At 49.2% G+C, this 20,582-nt stretch overlaps 1 protein-coding gene across 1 annotated transcript; it reads right to left on the bottom strand.

The window, feature by feature from the left end:
- Positions 1-9,261: 9,261 nt before the first annotated feature.
- On the bottom strand, positions 9,262-11,060 carry NEUROG3 (neurogenin 3). The gene has a single exon (XM_051974013.1). It carries the CDS (start codon positions 11,053-11,055, stop codon positions 10,384-10,386), a length of 672 nt encoding a protein of 223 aa, XP_051829973.1. The 5' UTR covers positions 11,056-11,060; the 3' UTR covers positions 9,262-10,383.
- Positions 11,061-20,582: the final 9,522 nt, after the last annotated feature.

Below are 20,582 nucleotides of genomic sequence, written 5' to 3'. Positions count from 1 at the left end.
CTCAACTGTCATATCTGGCCCGGGATGTAGTTTGAGGACCCCTGCAACAGTCCCTATCTATGACATTCCATCTCTCACCATTCTGACTTTCCATAAATTATCTTTTATGCCTGAATGTTCTCCTTCATCTCTGCCTTTTTTGGATCCTTGATTTCCTTCAAGACTTGCCTAAAATGCTATACTGAAGAAGCTCCAGCTGCTAGTATCTTCCCCTATCTAGGCAACAGAGCAGATAGTGAGCTGAATTTGGAGTTGGGATGGCCTAAGTTAAAATATATTCACACACACACACACACACACACACACACACACACACACACACATTGTCTCTGGGCAAGACATTTAATCTTTCTTGCCTAATTTTTTCATCTACAAAATGGAGATAATGATAGCACCTAGCTATCTGGAGTGTTGTGAGGGTGGAATGAGATAAAGTATGTAAAATAATCTACCAACTTTAAATTGTTCTATAATGGCTATAATTGTTTTCTCTATTATTTGTTTACATCCATGCATTATCTCACTGAGAACTGGGGAGCTCCCTGACAATTGGGGACAATTAGAGAGCTCCCTAAAATTGTTTTTGTATTTTTCTATCTCAAAGTAATTACAATCAATTCACCTGTGGGTAAAAGTAAACTTTGCAGTCCCAGGTCTACACCAAAAAAATCCCACTGAGACTATGGGAGAAGGGAAACAATAAACTGGGAAAACATTTTTACAGTCAAAGGTTCTGATAAAGGCCTCATTTCCAAAATATATAGAGAATTGAGTCTAATTTATAAAAAATCAAGCCATTCTCCAATTGATAAATAGTCAAAGGAAATGAACAGACAATTCTCAAATGAAGAAATTAAAACTATTTATAGTCCTATGAAAATATGCTCCAAATCATTATTAATCAGAGAAATGCCAATTAAGACAACTCTGAGATACTACTACACACCTGTCAGATTGGCTAGAGTGACAGGGAAAGATAATACAGAATGTTGGAGGGGATGTGGGAAAACAGGGACACTGATACATTGTTGGTGGAATTGTGAACACATCCAGCCATTCTGGAGAGCAATTTGGAACTATGCTCAAAAAGTTATCAAACTGTGCATACCCTTTGATCCAGCAGTGTTTCTACTGGGCTTATACCCCAAAGAGATACTAAAGAAGAGAAAGGGACCTGTATGTGCCAAAATGTTTGTGGCAGCCCTGTTTGTAGTGGCTAGAAACTGGAAATTGAATGGATGCCCCTCAATTGGAGAATAGCTGGGTAAATTGTGGTATATGAACATTATGGAATATTATTGTTCTGTAAGAAATGACCAGCAGGATGAATACAGAGAGGACTAGCTCTCTTATTTGAACTTACATGAGACTTACATGAGCTGATGCTAAGTGAAATGAGCAGAACCAGGAGATCATTATATACCTCAACAATGATAATGTATAAGGATGTATTCTGATGGAAGTGGATTTCTTCGACAAAGAGAAGATCTAACTCAGTTTCAATTGATCAAGGATGGACAGAAGCAGCTACACCCAAAGAAAGAACACTGGGAAATGAATATAAGCTGCTTGTATTTTTGTTTTTCTTCCCGGGTTATTTATATCTTCTAAATCCAATTCTCCCTGTGCAACAAGAGAACTGTTTGGTTCTGCACACATATATTGTATCTAGGATTACTTGCCATCTGGGGGAGGGGGTAGAGGGAGGGAGGGGAAAAATCAGAACAGAAGTGAGTGCAAGGGATAATGTTGTAAAAAATTACCCTGGCATGGGTTCTGTCAATAAAAAGTTATTTTAAAAAATAGAATATAACAGGAAAAGTGTTAAATAAATAAATAAAACAAAAATATAATGTATACTTCTTCAAAGCCTTTGTTACAAATATGTAGCCAATTCTGCATCTTGCATTGCAACTAAATTCACCTAAATTGGTGGCACCTAAAAGGTGGGACTCAATACAGTAGATCTTAGAAGTCATTTAGTCAAGTCCCCTTATTTTACCTCTTTGAGGCCCAGAGGAGATAAGTGACTTTTTGCAGGCTAACATCAGTATTTAAATTAAATTTCTCTTAAATTTCAAATGCAATGTTCTTTTCTTTGCACTAGGAGGGTCAGACCCCTATTAAATAGCAGAACCAGTTTTTTTGTTTTGTTTTTGCTGAGGCAATTGGGGTTAAGTGATTTGCCCAGGGTCACACAGCTAGGAAGTGTTAAGTGTCTGAGGTGAGATTTGAACTCGAGTCCTCCTGGCTTCAGGACTGATGCGCTATCCACTGCGCCACTTAGCTGCCCCCATAACCAGTTTTAATATCGCAGGGCTCCCTTCTCCAAAATAAACCTAATTCTAAAAGTACATTCCTCCACAATACCCTCTATATCCTGAAACCAAGGACCCAGTACAGCCTAGATTGTCCTTTCTAGAATAACCGAGAGTTGGGACTAGTCTCACTCCTCGTTTTAAAGAGAAGGAAAATGAAGCACAAAGTGGGCAAAAGACTCGCCCAGGGGATCACACTTAGAATTAGCTACAGTCAGGACAAGAATCTGATTGTCCTAAAGATCCGGCCAGAGTTCAAGAATATTCCTATGCTCCAAGACTTACAGAGCGCTTTCTTCCCTAATGGTGAAGGAGATGGTGAAAATGTCATCCCCCCATTTTATAGATGAGGAGACTAGGGATCGGAGGTCAAGGGAGCGCAGAAGAGAACTCACTGAACCCTCTCTTGCCTGTAACCTCCGAGCTCCGGTTCTTTCCGGAGAACTCCACCCCGGGGCAGCCAGGAGCTATTTCTTCTCCGCTCTGGATGTTGGCGGAAGTGGAGGTGGGGCGAGTCACGGTGAACTGGCCGTGGGACTGGGGGAGGGGAGGAAAGGAGAGTAGCTACTCAGGCTATTCCGGCTACTGCTGGAAGTAGAGTCAAGCAAGCCATCTGCTCCTCCCGCTCGCCCGCTGCACCGCCATTTCAGCACCATGGCCAGAGGCACGACGCCCGTTTCCTGCTTGGAGCCAGCCAGGGCCGAGAGAGATAGGGGCCGGCCCGGAAGCAGAGAGGCTCGAGTGGGCCTTGCGGCTCGCTTATTCACTTCTGGGGCAAGGACGAGAACAGAAGGCAACGTTCTGAGCCGCTGGGGCTGGTCGCCAGATCCAGGTCTAGTCCAACTCTGGCTAGAGGCCACGAGCCGGGATTATTTTCGTGCGTCCCCGCCTCCTCCTGTCACCCCCAGCTCCAACTCCTGAGAGCCCAGATCCATTTCTTCTCCCCTCCTCCAAAAGTAAAGCCCCCTTCGGGGCAAACGCTGAACTTTCCAGACGGTTCCCAGGACCTGCTTAATTCAGGGATATGTTTGGGACAGGAGCCTCAATAAAGACCCACGCAATCTTCAACCATTCTACCAAGAAGCTTTTATTAAGAGGCATTATAGTAGCTAGCCAGGCCGGATTTGGAGCCCAGACATTACTGCTATTGACGTAATTTTTCGGGGCTTCGGTTTAGTAACAACATATCTACCTGGCAGAGCGGTTGGAAGTAAAACGCACCGTTAATCTTGTAGCGATAAGGAAGCATGATCCAGCACTGGTTTATTTCACGCTCACTTATCCCCATTAGCTCGATGGGAAGATTAAGGCTCGAGGAGACAGGCGATTGTCCGCAAATTGCTCCCAGAGCAAAGGATTGGCCGATGGCTTCTAGAAGGTCTGGAGGCTCCCTGGTGGGGTCACGTGTGCGCCGGGACTCCCGGAGCCCCTTTAGTCTTTGTCCCGGGATCATTTGCCCCCTCCCCCTCTAGCTGGCCGGCGGCGGACCTGGCGCCCAGCCATTAGCATTCCAATAGACCTGCGGCTGCTTTGTCCTCCAGCCCCGGCTGGGGGGAAGGGGGTGAGTGGGTGGGATAGAGCCCCATAAATCTACCTGCAGCAATCCCAGCTTGATAGAAGTTGGGGGGGGGGAGGTAAGACACCACATTCAAGCTCCACTTTTCTGAATACTATTAGGGAAGCACAGAAAGATTTGGGGGCTAGGACTGGGCGGGGACTTCACTGCCCTGATGGCAGTGTGGGAGACACCTGCTCCAGCATGGTGTTCAGTGGGTTTTTTTTTTGCCAGTCACGTCACTGGAAACCGCCTGAATGGGGCGTGCACGTGGAGCTGCTGTGGGTGGCTGTCGCCTGGGGTGGCCAGCGGGCCCAAGGAGGACAAGGGACGACTATTCTTAAGGAGGCTCCATTTCTCTGCTAGGATCCGAGTTGGCGGATCTGATTAGCTAGCACAGTTTTCCAGGCCTGTGGCCTCCAAGCTGACAGTTTCTCAGGAGAAAGAAATCAAGGAAATTTCCGGATAATTATTTTGGCCTTGTTTTTTTTTTTTTTTTTTTAAATAGAGGAACCCTGGGGAGAGTGGAATATCCACTGGTCTTTCGGTTCTGGGTTCCTGAGCCCAAGGCCTGGCTCCCAAATTCATGACTTTGGGCAAATCTCATCATCTCTCTCAGACTCAGTTTCCCTATCTGTGAAAATGAAAACTACAACTCCGTGTATCACTTCCTTTACATTCTTGTTGTGGGGGAACCTTAACAAAATTTCAAAATGTGACCTGCTATCATTTTAAACATAAAAGCAACTTCCTCCTCTGTTCCCCAAATGTTCTGACATTGTACCAGAACTCTTCACTGAAAAAAAGATAGTGTGTCTTATCTCAGGGCTGTTGAAAGAGTAATGAGATCCTAGTTTAAATCTAGGAGGGACCTTCAAAATTCCCGAATCTATCACCGAACAGACAGGGAAACTGAGGCTCAGAGAAGGGAAAGAATTTATCCATTATCTCCACGTCTTTGCGCAGGCTGATCTGTATTCCTAGAACGTTCCCTTTTCTTCACTCCCTGTTTAGCCTCTTGAGATTCCCAAATTCCTTCAAGGGTCAGCTGAAGGGACACTTTCTACACGAAAGCTTTTCCTGTTTCTCCAAGTTGTTGATTCTCACTTTCTCCTTTACCTAACTTTTATTCTAAACTAGAGAATCATTGACTTCACCTCCGAGTTACTTTGTGGTTCTTATTTGTAAACATGCTGCTTCCTTTCTTCCAAGGGCATTTTCTTTCAATTCAGGGATTGTTTGGTATCAGTAGGTGCTGAATAAATACTTGTTGAATTGTAGTAAGCAGTAGCAGGGCTGGAATCCGAACCCAGATGATGGACTCTTTGCTGCAGGGTTTTTTCCTATCGGACCAGCTGTCAAACTTTTTTTGGTTTCAGGAGTCATTCACAGTCAGTCATTCTGTCAGTAAAGTTTTGTCAAGTCCCTAGTAGGAGAAAGGGGGAAAGGAATGGGAATAAACCTTCATATAGTACCTACAAAGTGCCCAGAATACAAAGAAAGGCAAAAGATAGCTTCTACTCCCAAGGATCTAAGAATGAAATGGGAGTAAACAAATATATACAAGCAAGTCAGAGAAAGGGTAAATTGGAAATGATCAATACAAGGAAGGCACGAGAATTGAGGGGAATCAAGAAAGGCTTCTTGGGAAATGTAGGATTTTAGCTGAGACTTGAAGGAAGTTAAAAAGACCAAGTCAAAGAGGATGAACATTCAAGATATTGGGGTGGGGGGGAAGTCAGTGAAAATGTCTAGGATCAGGAGGTAATGTTATCTATCTACAGGAAAAACAAGGGGACCAATGTCAGTGGATGAGGTGGGAGTGTAAGATTTGAAAAGACTGGAAAAGTAGTCGGGATACAGGTTGTAAAGGGTTTTGGACGGCAGACAAAAATTTTATATTTGATTTTGGAGGTGATATGGAGCAATTAGAATTTATTGAGGGGTAGGGGGTGGCCACAACCCAAAGAGCTTTGTTTATGTTGTTATATCTATAGATATTTAGCGAATCTTACATCTTAGTATTACTGTGAAAATAGTTTTGACCTGAGGGGTGCATGTGCCTGGATATCCTTCCCTGGGTCCCAACCACATTTTGAGAACCACCATAGATAAGACTATAATTACCTCGGGGTAATTTTCAGAGCCAGCATCTCGTCACTCCTGGGAGGATGTGCAGGGAGTGGAGGAAGGGGATGACAGAAAGCAGAAAGGTGCATCCAAGCGGCTGAAAGATTTTCCTTTGCCTCCAAAAGATTCAGGGGAGGGGGCGCTGACCACACAGAGCCAGGCAAGCTGGATTCAGGGGCCCTGATTGGTCAGTCACACTCAGCCCCTGGGCCTGGCCCCTCAAACCCCACCTGGATATCCTTCCCTGGGTCCCAACCACATTGTGAGAACCACCATAGATAAGACTATAATCTCTTTCAGTCCCCTTACTTCCATTCCCAGAAGTGGCAGCCCTACTGCATTTTAGCAGTTAAGCACCCTCCTAGTTAGCTAAATTAAAATAAATAAGGAGGGGGGAAAGGGGCAGAAGGTCGACTTGTATTTATCAAGTGAATAACGACTCCTGGGTGAAAGCTTCCTTGATGGTTTCTACTCATCTGAGGGAAAAGGTGTGAAATTAAAACACCTACTATTTAGGATACCAGTTTCAAGTACATCTCTTTTCCTGGCTAGACAACTTCTGACAGATTCCAGAAGCTTAGAGAAGGGGTGGTGAAGAATAGGAGCTTTACTTTTAGAGTTGGAATTCTACCACAGAAAGCTTCTTCTTTCCAGTTTCTGCCAGTGTCTAGGAGCTTCTCTCTTCCCCCACCCCTTTAAGTGAAACTAGGCCACACACCTGCCTTCAGGCATGGGGCTGCAGGTGGAAGAAAATTTGGCCCTGACACTACACCTGAGCACTGCCAGCCACCACCAACAAGTCATTAATCTCCTGCTTCCTGATTAAATCCCTAGGAATTAAACAACACCTCCCTTTATTCCCATGTTTGCCATCCCCTCTTCCCTCCCAAATCCAGCTCTTGATTAAGGCAATCTATCTTCTCTTTGGTTAGTCTGTGACTCAGGGAAGAGGAGGAGGAGGAGAAGGAGGGCAGAGAGGAGACAGGAGAGGGGAGACAAGAGAAGAGAGACACAGCGAGAAACAGAGAATATGCTCCCTTGATTACTCTTGCCTCCTCCAAATGGAAATATTTCAAATCAGACTCCAGAACACTGTAAGAACCTTCATTGTCTCACTCCTCTCATTCCTTTCTGTCTCCCACTCTTCCCTCCCCCATCAGCTGACCTTGGAGCTTGAAGGTAGGTTGGGGTGAGGGGGTGCCTTCTTTCCAAGTCTGAAGAGGGCTAGTGCCCTGGGAAAAGTGCTGAATTTGGATCTAGCAGCCCCCGATTCAAATCCCATTTTTATTGCTTACAATCTAAGTCACTTTTAGTAAGTTGTTTTAAATAGGAAAAGTTTTGCCTCAACTTCCTGAACTATAAAAGGAAGGGGTTAACCAAGCAGTTAATAATATTTATTAAGTGCCTGCTGTATGCCAGGCACTGAACTAAATGCTGTCCTAACTCTAAATCTATCATCCTTGAGGAGACTTTAATAGTTCAAGTCGAATGGGCTCACCTATGTCTTCTGCTTTCCAATCAGGGAAACTAAGGCAGGCTCAACCTTTTCCCCTTAGATCTAGGCAGGAGAAGACAGGTTGTTGTTGTGTTGTAGAAAGTTTCCTATTTGGACCCTGGGATATTAGAGCGAACATAATCTAGTTAAACTCTCTTCTGTTACTAGTCCCAAGGGATGACTATGGGGCTTGAAGTTGGAATGAACCCTAGTTCAACCCCCTTTCTTTTACAGAGGAGGTCCAGAGTGAGGAGCTGATTTGTCCAAGGGAGAGCCAATCAAAGGATCCAAGATTTAAACCCATCAGTTCTGACTATAAATCCAGGATGCTGCTATGATGCTTCCTATCACACTACCTCTTTCTGTGGCTGTGTGATTTCCTCTAAGTCATTTCCCTATAGGGATTAATTTCCTTATCTATAAAATAAAGGGATTGACTTAAATGGCCCTTCGAGCTCTGGTTTTTGTGATTCTGTGGGTTTCAGGCCAGAAAGAAACTGCTGGCTAGATTAGGGTGGGAAGTATATGTGTATGGGTTTTATTGAGAATTCTTACCAAGTATATTTCTTACAGATTATAGTCTCTCCAAACCAACTCGCTCCATCATCGACATCAGCAAGCACTGACCTAATCTCCTAGACCCGGGCCACAGCCATTCCCAGCTGTGGGGAGAGACACGAGTGGATCTGGGCTCCGGGGGAGAGAGCACGACCCACTGACCTTTGCAAGGAATCCAAGCTGCTCAATCAAGCAGAGAGAGCTCCCTGGTGCGCCCTACATTCTGGATCTTCAACCCAAGGGATCCTGCAGTCCCGGAGCAGCCTAAGGTTTGCGTAAGAAGCACCTTCCGGGGTCTTGGGTTCCCTCCATAAAACAGGCTAGGGAAACTTCTGGCCTGTGGCCACTATCCAAGAAGCCCGGCCCACTCCTGGATCGTCCCTGCTCTCTTCCTTTAGCGATTCTAAACTCGTGTAGCCTCGATATATTTTTTTAAGTGTGTATGGTGGAGTGGAGAAATAATGACCTCAAACCAGACTTGGAGTCAGAGGAAAGGGCTTCATATATGGAGCTTTCCCTGACAAAAAGTTTCTGTGTCCTCATCTGTAAAAAAGATCCTCCCCAACTTTCAATGCACCCTTCTAGGGGCAACTAGATGGCATACTGGAGGAGGACCTGAATTCAAATCCACCTCAGATGCTTAACCCTTGTGAGCTCTGGGATCCTAAGCAAGTCACTTAACCCCAATTGCCTCACCTGCTAACTAACTAACTACTAACTAACTAAACATACCCTGCTATAAAGCTTCTGTGAAATAAGCACAGATTTCTGCTTGGGCAGATTTCTGTTCTCCTCTAACTTCAGGCAGGGGTGGGATCCTCTGAAGGCCTCTAAAGAACCTGCCTTCGAATCTCAGCTCTGTTTACAGTGTGTTCTTGAGCAAATCCCGGCTCTCATTTTTTCATATGTCAAAGGTGGACCAGGAACTGGATTAGTTTTGAGGTTCTTAACTCGGGGACAAGTAGGAGTCCATGGACTTCAAAGGGAAAAAAAGCCACCTTGATTCTCTCCAATCTCAAGCTGAAATGGAGCGTTTCTTTCAAGTATTTGAAAACATAATCCCGCGAAGGGGCCATGACTCGGAGAGTCCTCGTATCCGGATAATTTCGAAGGTTCCTCCCACCTCCAAATTAAAAGCCCGCACCCCGCCCAGCCTCATCTCAGATCGCCGCCGTTAATTAGCTCCTACTCAGTCTTTTCCGTTTATTTTATTGGCACCAAAAGGCTTTCACCGAGATCAAAATAATCTTATTTACAAAATATATATTTTCACACTATGAAATATTAATAAATACAAAATGGAAAAATTAATATAATTTACTGTGTCCAAGTACCAAAAAAAAAAAAAAAATCAGCATCCCAAAAGACAGCATAAAAATCACGACCTGATTTCAAGAAGAGATTTTGTTCTCCCCAGGTCCTGCACCGAGGTCCCGACCTCTGGCTCCCAGAAGTGGGGCGAGCTGCAAGAGCTAAGTCGGAGTCGTGGCCTCAGGCACAGCCTTTTGGCCCCAGAGCTCCATCGAGCTCAGACCTCACCCGCGTTCTCATCTCTGGCGGCAGCTCCGGAAAGTGCGAGAGGACAAGGCTGAGCGTCTTCGCCCTCGATTGAGTAAGAGAGGAGCTGGGGGTCTGGAGCCGTGGGGGGGGGGGGGGGCGGGACAGGGCGCTCCTAGTGGGGGAAAAAAGCAGCCCCGAATGGAGGAGGGGAGCACTTACGGAGTGTGTGTGTGTGTGTGTGTGTGTGTGACAGAGAAACAGAAACAGACACAGAGACAGAGACAAAGACAGAGAGAGACAGAGAGAGAGACAGAGACAGAGACAAAGACAGAGAGAGAGACAAAGACTGAGAGAGACAGAGACAGACAGAGACAGAAACTGATGTAGACTCCACAAGGGAAAAAAAAACACGTAAAACGATACAGAGACAAAGACATTCGTGCCACCAGAAAGCACAGAGACATCGAGAAAAACGGACTCCGAGATGAAAGTCCAGAGATACTAGAAAGATGAGCGAATGGGCCGAGGCAGAAAAGGGGTCAGACAGAAGAGACCGGAGGCGGCGAGAACGCGCTTTGATTCCACCACTATACATCTAGTCTTTTTATAGAAGTTCGGTGGGACCTGGTGGCTAAACTGCAGACACTTGTCGACTCTAAGTTTGCCCGAGAAGAATGATCATGTATAAATCCCCCAAACCTGGTAGAAAGTGGGCACTGTGCAAGAAGAATCTGAAATGGGAAAGCTGCCCGAAGGTCGAAGAGCTAGTGCCTAGAGCATGCGCCCACGCGTGGACCCACTGGCCTCCGAGGCTCTCCTGGGCACTTCTACACAAAGTCGGGGAAGGACAGGCCTTCGGGGCCCAGACAGACCGGGGAAGCGGCTGAGGGCAAAGGCGGCGGCTCCTCCAGCGAGGTGGTGGGGCTTAGACTGCCCGCCTGCGAAGCTGGAGAATAGAGCGAGCCCCACTCCCCGGAGGAGGAGGAGGAGGCGCTGCCGGGGCTGCTGAGCTCCCCAGCAGGGAGCGGCGGCGGGGTCAGTCCCAGTTCCAGACCCAGCCCTAGCCCCCGAAGGCCGTGCTCCCCCATGCGAAGCGTCTCGGTCAGCGCCCAGATGTAGTTGTGCGCAAAGCGCAGCGTCTCAATCTTGGTGAGCTTGGCGTCGTCCGGGAAAGTGGGCAGCACGCCGCGCAGCGCGTCCAGCGCCGAGTTGAGATTGTGCATTCGGTTGCGCTCGCGGTCGTTGGCTTTCATGCGCCTGCTGCGTCGCTGTCTGCTTAGCGCCGCGTCGCTCTTGGGCCGGCTGCGACCCCCGCGCCGCGCCCTGCCTTTCTTGGGAGCTCGGGGCTCGCTGTCGGCGCAGGTCCGCGGCGGCGCCGGACTGGGGCTGCCTGGCGGGGACAGGGCGCAGGAGGCGCACACCCCGGTGGCGGCGGCGGTGTCTGAAGCTCTCGGGAAAGACGACTCGCTGGTCACCACGTAGGCGGGCTTGGGGGACATCCTCTAAAGGGCAGAAAGTGCAGTCTCAACGGGACGCCCGTCCCTGCCCCATCTGGGAGCCCCCGGGCTCAGTCCCCCTGGGAATGGGGAGGTGTCCCGACCCCCACGAGCTTCCCCGGGCTCAGTCCCCCTGGGAGTGGGGAGGAGTCCCGACCGCCGCGAGCTTCCCCGGGCTCAGTCCCCCTGGGAGTGGGGAGGGATCCCAATGCCCGGGAGCTTGCTTTGTGTAAAAGGACACCCCACCGCCCCTCACCCAGTGACCTCAGGGTGCCCCCAGAGAAAGTTTTACCTAGCTCGAAGGGGAAGAGGCAGAGCACAAGCGGGGCGGAGCCGAGGGCCCCCTTCCCGTCTTCTTGCCTGCCCCTGGAGAAAGTGCGGGCTCTGACCTCCGGGGGCCTCTCTGCGCGAGGTCGGGTGAGCACTGAGGAGAGGAGGAGGAGGAGGAAAAAGAGGGAGAGCAGAGGAAGAAACACTGCAGGTTGAAAGTCCAGCACACGACTAGTCCAGCAGGGGCGAGGGCCCTTCCTTATATTTGCTTGCCGCCCAGGGACAGCGGGGGATTTCCGGAGCCACCAGACGTGTGCCCCCCTCGGAACGCTTTATCTTATCGGCCCGGGCCCGGAGCGTGCCTGCCCCACTGCTGGTTGCCCAAGTAGCCAATCAGCGCTGGCGGCCCTCGGGGCCCAGCCACGCGAACCCTCCCTCCCTTTCCCCCCTCCCCCGCGGGGCACAGCTGGATGGGGACAAAGGGCCTGGGGGCGGGGTGGGGGGAATCATTCAGTCTGCCCGGGAGTTCACTGCTCTCCACCCGCTGCGTTCCAGTAACTTTGGGTTCATCAAAGACCCTCCCTCACTCGGAGGACCAGAACTTCGTCTCGCTCCCTCCCCGCTTGCCCCACTCCTCAGCCCCCTCTTACGATTTCTTTCTCTTCCCTCTGCCCTGCCCCGTCGCTCTCTTTACTCTCAGACTCCGCTGGGTCCCTTTTAACTTCCTGGGGAGCCGGAGTGTGCGGAGAGAAAGGAAGCAAGGGTGAGAGACAGAGATGAACAGGGAGACAGAGAAAGGAGGGAAGCCATAAAGTGGTATCCTCCCCTTTCTCGGGCCATCCTGAGATCTGGATCAAGAGTGTTTCCCAAGGCTCTGACCTGTGGGGAACAAAACACAAGGGCAGAAGTGCTGGAGGACTACCTCACAACAGGCCGGGCCAGATGCCCTTCAGAGAAGCCCCTTTTGTCTTTCCTGGGATGGCAAGAACGGAGATACTATATGTCACAATCTCTCTGAATCTCCCTTTTCCATTCTAAAATGAGAGAAAACTGGGAGGGGAGTGTGAGGAGGGAAAGGAAAGGGCCTCAGCATTCAGAATGGTGTGAAAGACTAATAAGAAGATCCCCAAATTCTGAGTCAGAAAACAGGGTTCCAATCCCAGGTTTGTGTTCCCTTGCTCAGACCATTTCCAGATGTCCATGTCTCTAAAGTGAGGATTGGACCAAATGAGCTCAAAAACTCTTCCAGGGTCTAACTATGCTACCTTTTGAGTCTCTGAGTTCTTTGCCTTCTTCCCATCCCGAGGAAGAAAGCTCTCTCCTCTTATCCTTTCTGTTATTTCTGTGCAGGTCTAGATATCAGCTTCCTGCCACCAGGAATGCCCATGGGCATTTCTCTTGGATTTAGGATCTAGGAGCAAGGGATTACACAGCTTCTTTCTCTTAGCTGTTCCAAGGGTTTAGAAGTGAAGCTATCAGGAAGATCTTTCTTCCTATCTTCCCTCTCCACTCTTTTCACTCTTCTAAATTGCCCTGACTCTGCCTTAGATAACTGGGGTCTCCTTCCTGGAGTATCATAGGAAGACAAGTCTATGCTCTTTCCCAGCTCATAAAAGTACTTCTTGGACTTTGAATCCAGGTTCCAGACCAGATTCAATGGACCTACAGATCAAGAAAGAGAGGCTGAAATGTTAAATAACATAATCCAGGTCATGCAGGGCTAAATAATATAACTTAGATACAAACTCAGGGATTCTGGACTTCAACTCCAAACACACTGTCCTATAAAGCATTATCTTCTCCTGATGGGCTCATTTTGTTACCCCTAACAACACACCAGAACAAGCCTGGGCATAAATGAGTCCCCCTCTCATTCCTAGATTTGCTGGCAGAATCATTCCTTAGAGCAGTGTGCACCTCACAGTGTTCTGACAAAAAGGTCAGAGTGGTGACCCCATAGTCACCCCTCCTTTCCTGAGAAAATAGATTAGGTCCTGGAGTTTCCAAGGAGGCCAGTTAAGAAAAGATTCTCCTTCTCTCCTCCCACCCCCATCCCCTTGGCTCCCGAAGACTCAGCCAGAAGCGGATTTTCTTCATTCTGCATTGTGCCAGGGCTGGATGCAGTTCTGGAAACAGCTCTGGCTTTGGCATCCAAATAGCTGGGCTTTGCCACTGCTAGTTAGAGGCTTTTAGGCAAGTGGCTGAGTTTCTCAGAAAGCTTGTCCCCTCAAGGAGCAGTGGGCTTTAAAATCTCTTTTCGGTCCTAGCAATTTGTGATTCTGAGTCTGAGAATCCCAAATGTGAAATGCTGATTTAGATCCAAGAGGGAGAAGGAGAGAGAAAGAGAGTGGGAACGATAGAGCGCAGAAGCCCATGAGTCCCAGGAGATAGAAGAGGCAAAGTCGACCCTCTGCCCCTTACAGCCAGGACTATCCTTTGTCCCCTTGGGACTGCGAAAGGACAGTGAAGATGAACCTCTCTTGGCTGCTCCTTGTCGCCTGGAGCATCGTTAGTGCGGAGGGAGTGGAGAAAGGGGGAGAGAGGTGAGCTCTCTCCAGGCTGTCTGACATGCGAATCTCTTTCAGTGGAAGTAGATCCCAGAGATTGGGGGGGAAATCTCAATCGTTGGGAGAGGATCTTGGGAATCATCCCTGAAATCCTTCCCAGACTTCCCCAAAGCCGCCAGGACCGTGCTAACCCTTAAAGCCGATGGTTGCGACTGTTTCCTCAGTGCGCAAAAAAGGAGCTCTGAGCTGGACGCGCCAGAACGAGGGGAAACTGCCAGTGCGTGAGATATTGCAGAGTTTTCCCCCACGATCCAGGGGGTGGTGCTGGAAGTCTGGAAGCCCCTTGGGCTCAGGGATCGGGACCAATCCCCTCTCTCCCCCCTTCAGGGGGCGCAGTTGCGTCCTCTCCAAATCCAGAAAGCCCGAGAGCCCGGGTGGAGACGCAGGCGGTGCCAGAGAAGTCCTGTGCGCAAGCGTTGGTGCTGAAACAGCTCCTGCCTTGGCTGGGCTGGCTGGGCCCTCACGCCTGCAGCTGGCCTGCCGAATCAGGAGGGCTCCGGGGACCCACAGCCCTCCGATACCCGGGCCCCTTTGCGCACCTGGGGGCTCCAGAGGCGCAAAGGAGACCCCGGGCGAAGCTGGGGCACCTGGAGACTAGGGACCGATTGTATGGGAAAGGAAGCGGCAGAAGGGGCCTGCCGTCCTCTTGTGTACTGGGGGGATCTTTTCAGCCGATGGGGCGCTTTGAGAGTCGCTTCGAGGGGGAGGGGCAGGGGGCCAGGGCGAGCTGAATAGCGAGGGAGCTGGCAAAGGAGCTGGATTCTCCTTTTCTCTCGTCTTGGCCTCCGCACTAAAAGAGGGCCGCCGGACCAAAATCTGGCTAGCGAGCTTCCCCAGCCGAGTCTGGCCACTTCAAACAGCCCTTCAGACAAAAGGAGAAGACTAGAAGAAAGCCCCACCTGCCCCCAGTGTTTGCTAAAATAATAATAAATAGATTTCGTTTAATAAATAATTGGAAGAGATTGTAAAGTGGAGGGCTTTGGAAAACATCGCGCACGGCAGCCCGTGCAACCAGCCGTCACCTGCTCCCAAGGCGAGCAACTTTATTGTTAAGTCACCCCCCCACCCCCGCCCCAGACTTGTCCGTCTCTGATAAACTCTCGGTGCTTCTCACAATGACTGTTTACTCACACTTAGCACACTATTACCTTTGCTGTGATAACCCTCCCCAGGGGAGACCTGGCCTGGAGCTTCTCGCCACACCTGTCCCAGGAGCTCCCACACAGACCTGGCATCGGTCGCCCTCCCCACTGGGGGCCCGGCGGCCGTTTACTTTGCCCCAATTGACGGCTCATTTATAACAGGTTGACTTCAAGTCCTATCTCAGCCCTATTTGTCTTATTTTATTGAAAGCATATGGTCACCAGGGGCTCAGGAGCCCCATATTTCATCTGCCAGGAGCTGGGGAGGTTCCTCAGCCCGGAGCCGGCTGACCCGGCCGCTGCTTACCCAACGGCTGGCGTGCCAGTTACAGGGGGGGTGCAGGGGGGGTGGTTGTAAGGAGAGATAAGGACAGCGTCACCCATCATCCCCCTTGCCCTGCTCGTTTTCGAGAGGTCGCCCCCACCCGAGGGGCCTCGTGCGCTCCAATCTTTGCCTGTGTGCTTTTCTCTTGGGTAGGTGAGAGGGCACCATATGCCACCCCCGAGGCGCATAGGGAGCGGCCGGGGAAGGAGCATCCACACAAAGCCTGAACGCCTGTGGGAGAGGGGGGAGCGATTGAAGCCCCTTTATTTCCAACTTCCCCTCCCCCCTCGCACTTCCTCCCCCTCCTTCTTTACTCCAGACAGCCTGGCTCAGCCCCTGGGAAAAAAAGTCTCCACGGCTGGGGGACTAAGGAGCCGGTGAATGCTTGAAAAGGTGCAGGGCGCATGGAGACACCTGTTGCAACTTCGCCTCTTCTCAGCGCCGCTCACACACTCTGCTCTCTCCTCTCCTCCTAGGGCTGGGGGGCGGGGGGAGGGGGGCAGAGGTCCCGTGATTTATGGTGACATATGTTGAACAGATCGGTGTGCACTCTTTAGAGGGACCCACACACGAATGCACGGAGGCACGCAAGACCCCTCCGCGAGAAGCAGCAGCTGCTCTCCTCACCTTCCTGGAGAATAATAAATACCTGGGATTCGCGCTTTGGTGCCCAGCCTCTTGAGGGAACAACGCTTCCTCCCTCCCCATCCCATTCTCCCCCAGCCCAATCTTGGCAGCTTTGCTTTGTGATCTCATTGTAGAGGTTTAATAAATGCACACTTGTTCCCGGAGTCCGGAACCGGGCACAAACACACGCAACAGAAAACGCGGCCGGGGACACAGATGCAGAGCGCAAGGGTGCCCATATGCCCAATTCCGCCGCGGACGCAGCCAATTCAAACAGCTCTAAGATTTGTCCCATTCTTCCCTCCCCCTCCCGGCTCTTTCCCACCCATCCCCTGCTCTCCATTCACAATCGCCTCGGTTCTTCTCTTCCCCGCCCGGACTGTTCCAACACCTCTTAACGCGTCCTCCTTCCAGCCTCTCTCCCTCCTCTCCTTTCTTCCCGAGGCTGTCACCTTTCTAAGCCACAGACCCGGCCCCATTTCCCTGCTTAAAAAACCTATTTTCTTTCAGAAAAAAGAAAGTTCTCTTTGCTTGCTTTCAGACAGCCTCAGCACCCGGCTCTGCAAATTTAATTCACTTTTCTCTCGGGTGGGCCACTCTGGTCTAGGATTGTTCCCCAACCCGACCCGGAGCGGGCCAGACCCCGCGAGACGCCTCAGCCCTTGGACTTGACGAAGTCCATTTTAGTCTCTGAGAGGTCCCTGGTCCGCTCCCGGCCACCCGGATCCCAATTCTGAGCCTTTCCCGAACGAGTTCTCCGTCGGGCCGTGGCTGATCGCCCCTTCTAGTCACTGCGCTCTGTCCTAGGCTGCTTTGCGCTAGGCTTGTTATTCTCCGCGACCCCGATTCCAGACGCCTGCGCCTCCTCCTGCCCCACACTAAAGCAGAGGAAGCCCTTTGGAGACAAGGTCTGAGCAGGCTAGCTTTCTTTCCTACAACCGGGTCCATGGCAGGAGCTTCATGAGCCTTCCTTGGATGAACTGAGTCACCTTGGACTTAAGAGCCCCCAAACCAAGTAAGAGACCGCCAGTGTCTTTAGTACTCCAGGTGTCACTGCTTTCTCCAGATGCTCGAAGGAGCGCAAAGCAGCCCTGGGGAGGAAAGGGCAGGCCTGGACCCCGGGGAAGAGCCAAGGAGAGGCCCAGAGGGAGTCATCCAGTGGCGGAGCCAAAACTGGCAAGAGGAGGAGGGAGCGGACTGGGCCCGAAGCACTCTGTGGCTCGTGCGCCCAGACACTCATCCCCGACCTTTCCCCTTGTCCATCTACAGCCCGCTGGTCCGGGGACCTTCCTTGATGACCCTGGTTGATATTCCCAACTGGAGGGGGGACTCTTTCTCATTTCATCTTAGACATCGTGGGTCCCCTGAAGTCCAATCTCCAGGAAGTTGCTTGGGGTAGGCTGCCCAGAAAACAGACCTTCCTGGGGCTGAGTAAGGGAAGGAAAGGAAGGAAAGGAAAGAGCAGACTCCGGTTTTTGGCCGTTCCTCAAGTCCCAGCCTGACAGCATGAGCCATGTGCTCTGGCCAGGAGAGTACTTGGCTACTCTGGCCCACGTTCCAGAGGAAAGAGCCCTGGCTTGAGAAACAGAGGGCACCTCTTCCACAACCCAGACCCTGCATTTAGGCCCGTTTTTCTATTCCTCTGGACCCCAGGTTTCCTCAACTGGAGGATCTGACCCCAGAGTCCCTCAAGTTCCTCCAATGGATGGAACCTCTGGAGAGAGAACTCCAAGTTCCTAGACAGGAGGGCAGGTGGGATACCAGTGTGCTGCTGAGATAAGGCGGGGCTGGGCCCAGGACCTGGGGATGTATCAGTGTGCTGCCCTGTTCCTGAGAGGCTCTAAAGTCCAGCCTTCAGTGTCCTAATCCCAGCTCAGTCCCTCAGTGTTTGCCTTTAAAAGTAGGCAGCTGTTTGCTGAGGGGCCTCTTGGAGTGAGTAGTCTTCTCACTCCTTGCTTTCCTTTCTCTTTCACTTCTTTGCCCAAGCCTTGATCCCAAGAAACCCTGATCATCAGCCCCCACCCTTCTTTCTTTCTTTCTTTCTTTCTTTCTTTCTTTCTTTCTTTCTTTCTTTCTTTCTTTCTTTCTTTCTTTCTTTCTTTCTTTCTTTCTTTCTTTCTTTCTTTCTTTCTTTCTTTCTTTCTTTCTTTTTTCTTTCTTTCTTTCTTTCTTTCTTTCTTTCTTTCTTTCTTTCTTTTTTTCTTTCTTTCTTCCTTCCTTCCTTCTTCCTTCCTTCCTTCCTTCCTTCCTTCCTTCCTTCCTTCCTTCCTTCCTTCCTTCCTTCCTTCCTTCCTTCCTTCTTCCTTCCTTCCTTCCTTCCTCCTTCCTTCCTTCCTTCCTTCCTTCCTTCCTTCCTTCCTTCCTTCCTTCCTTCCTTCCTTCCTTCCTTCCTTCCTTCCTTCCTTCCTTCCTTCCTTCCTTTCTCTCTCTCTCTCTCTCTCTCTCTCTCTCTCTCTCTCTCTCTCTTTCTTTCATCAGTTCAGAAAGCAAATAAACCTATAATATGGGGAAAGGTCTCGGTCCTTTAGGGGATGTTTTTCTGGTGACCATAACCTGCCTTTGCAGTTTGGCTCTGTCCCATGTTTCTAGCTCCTGAAGAGGAGTCCTCTGACATAGGGACAGCTCAAAGAAGTTAAAATTACGCCTTTTAATTGTTTTGTTGTGTCCTGGGAGATGGGAGAAGGGGTGGCAGCTGAAGCCAGGGGATTGTTCAGTTCTCTGTGGAGCACTGAGTACAATTTATTCAGCCTCTGAGGGGATAATCAGGCTGAACCTGGGAAGGTCCAGGTGGTTGGAAAGAAAAATTCACTCTACATTAAATCTAGGGATTAGAGGCTCAAAGGAACAGAGATATTCAATCTCATTTTACATATGAGGAAACTGAGTCACAGAGAAATTTGTACAAAGTCATATAGGGAAAATGAGCAGAATTGTAATAACCTTCCTCTTTCCCACAACAGTATCCATTACTTTATTCTCTGAAACCCTTAGGATAAGCCATAGGACCAAAGGAACATAGATTGGGACCTACCAATTTCTAATTTTCCAGAAAGGGATCTGAGAAATGGAGCCCAAAATGACACACAGAGAGTGTCAAAGAAAGGATTCCAATCTAGGTCTCTGATTCCACATTTAGTGCTGTTGTGTCTGTATGGTATAGTGTGGGATTTACTTAGTGGACCTAGGATTTAATTCTGGCTTAGCTGTTCGTACAATCTGTGGGACCTTGGTGAGATATTCCTCTGAGTCTCATTTTGGTTTGACTACGTGATCCCCTATTTCCTTCCAGCTCTAAATTCTCCAGTCCCCCAAATAATATTCCCATAAGGGAGTATTGGGCGGTTAGAAGAGCTGACCTGGAAATGACTCCTGACCCTGAGACGTTAGCGGCTTGGAGCTGGCAGCCTGTATCCAGATTGGGGACAGATGTTATAATCTTATCAGGTCTTTAAATAGGGTGAGAATTGAAGCTATTAGAAACCTCCTGAAGGTAGAATTTAGTGGGAGGGGAAATATACAAGCTTGACATTGGAATGGACAGATGGCTTTTCCTGAGCCCTGGCAAAGACTGGAACCAGTCCTTATCATTGCATGGATAGATGGAACCAGAGTTAGGTAGGGGTTAGTGGTGACAGAGTTGAGCTCATGGTAGGAATAACTGGCTTTGCCTATGCCTGGGGAGTATGCTGAGCTGTAACCAGCTTTTTCTGATCACCTTCTCCCTCTCTAACTGAAAGTGATCTCTCCTTTCTCAAGTTTTTTTTTTTTTTTTTTTTTTTTTTTTTTTTTTTTTTTTGCTGAGGCAAAAGTTAAGTGAATTACTGCCCAGGGTAGAATAGTTAGAAAGTATTAAGTGTCTGAGGCTGGATTTGAACTCCTGTCCTCCTGATTTCAGGGCTGGTGCTCTATCCACTGTACCATCTAGCTGCCCCTCTTCTTTTTTGGATTTTTCTTTGCAATTTGACCCACATATCTGCCTCTTTGGCTATCATCACAAACATGGCCCTGAATGAGCACTAAGTGCATTACAAATCCATATTATATAAAATGGACAGCTTAGCACTGGGTTTGGAATCAGGAAGATCTGAGTTCAAATTCAGCCTCAGACACTTACTAGTTGGCTAGCCTGGGCAAGTCACCTGGTTTTGCCAATTCCTCGTTTGTCATTGGGGTTTTCTGTTCTGTTATTGGGGTTTTCTTAACAAATGATGTTGTGACGAGTTGGAAGTGACTGAAAAATGACTCAACAATAGGAACTTGGGCCCACATCATAGCCCACATTTCTAAAAATTGAAACCTAATCACAAATTTCCCAAATTTTATTTCATATCAAGCACCTAACTCTGTCTCTGGTAATACTCTTCCTCCCATATACCTCAGTGGATGACCTGACTTGCTACCTTTGAGAAAATAGACCAATCAACCCTAAAATATGATTTTTTAATTGAGGGGAATTCTTTCTCATACTCCATTTTTCAATATCTTTCTCTACAGTACATCTCTATTCTAATGAGACTGCTCTTTTAAAAGTCATTCGTGATCTCATAATCACAAAACCCAGTGGACTTTTCTGAGTACTCAGCCTTCTTGATCTTTCCT

This window comes from Antechinus flavipes, chromosome 2 (genome assembly GCF_016432865.1).
Source record: "Antechinus flavipes isolate AdamAnt ecotype Samford, QLD, Australia chromosome 2, AdamAnt_v2, whole genome shotgun sequence".
Lineage (NCBI taxonomy): Eukaryota > Metazoa > Chordata > Mammalia > Dasyuromorphia > Dasyuridae > Antechinus > Antechinus flavipes.
This window is presented reverse-complemented; position numbering and strand designations above follow the sequence as displayed.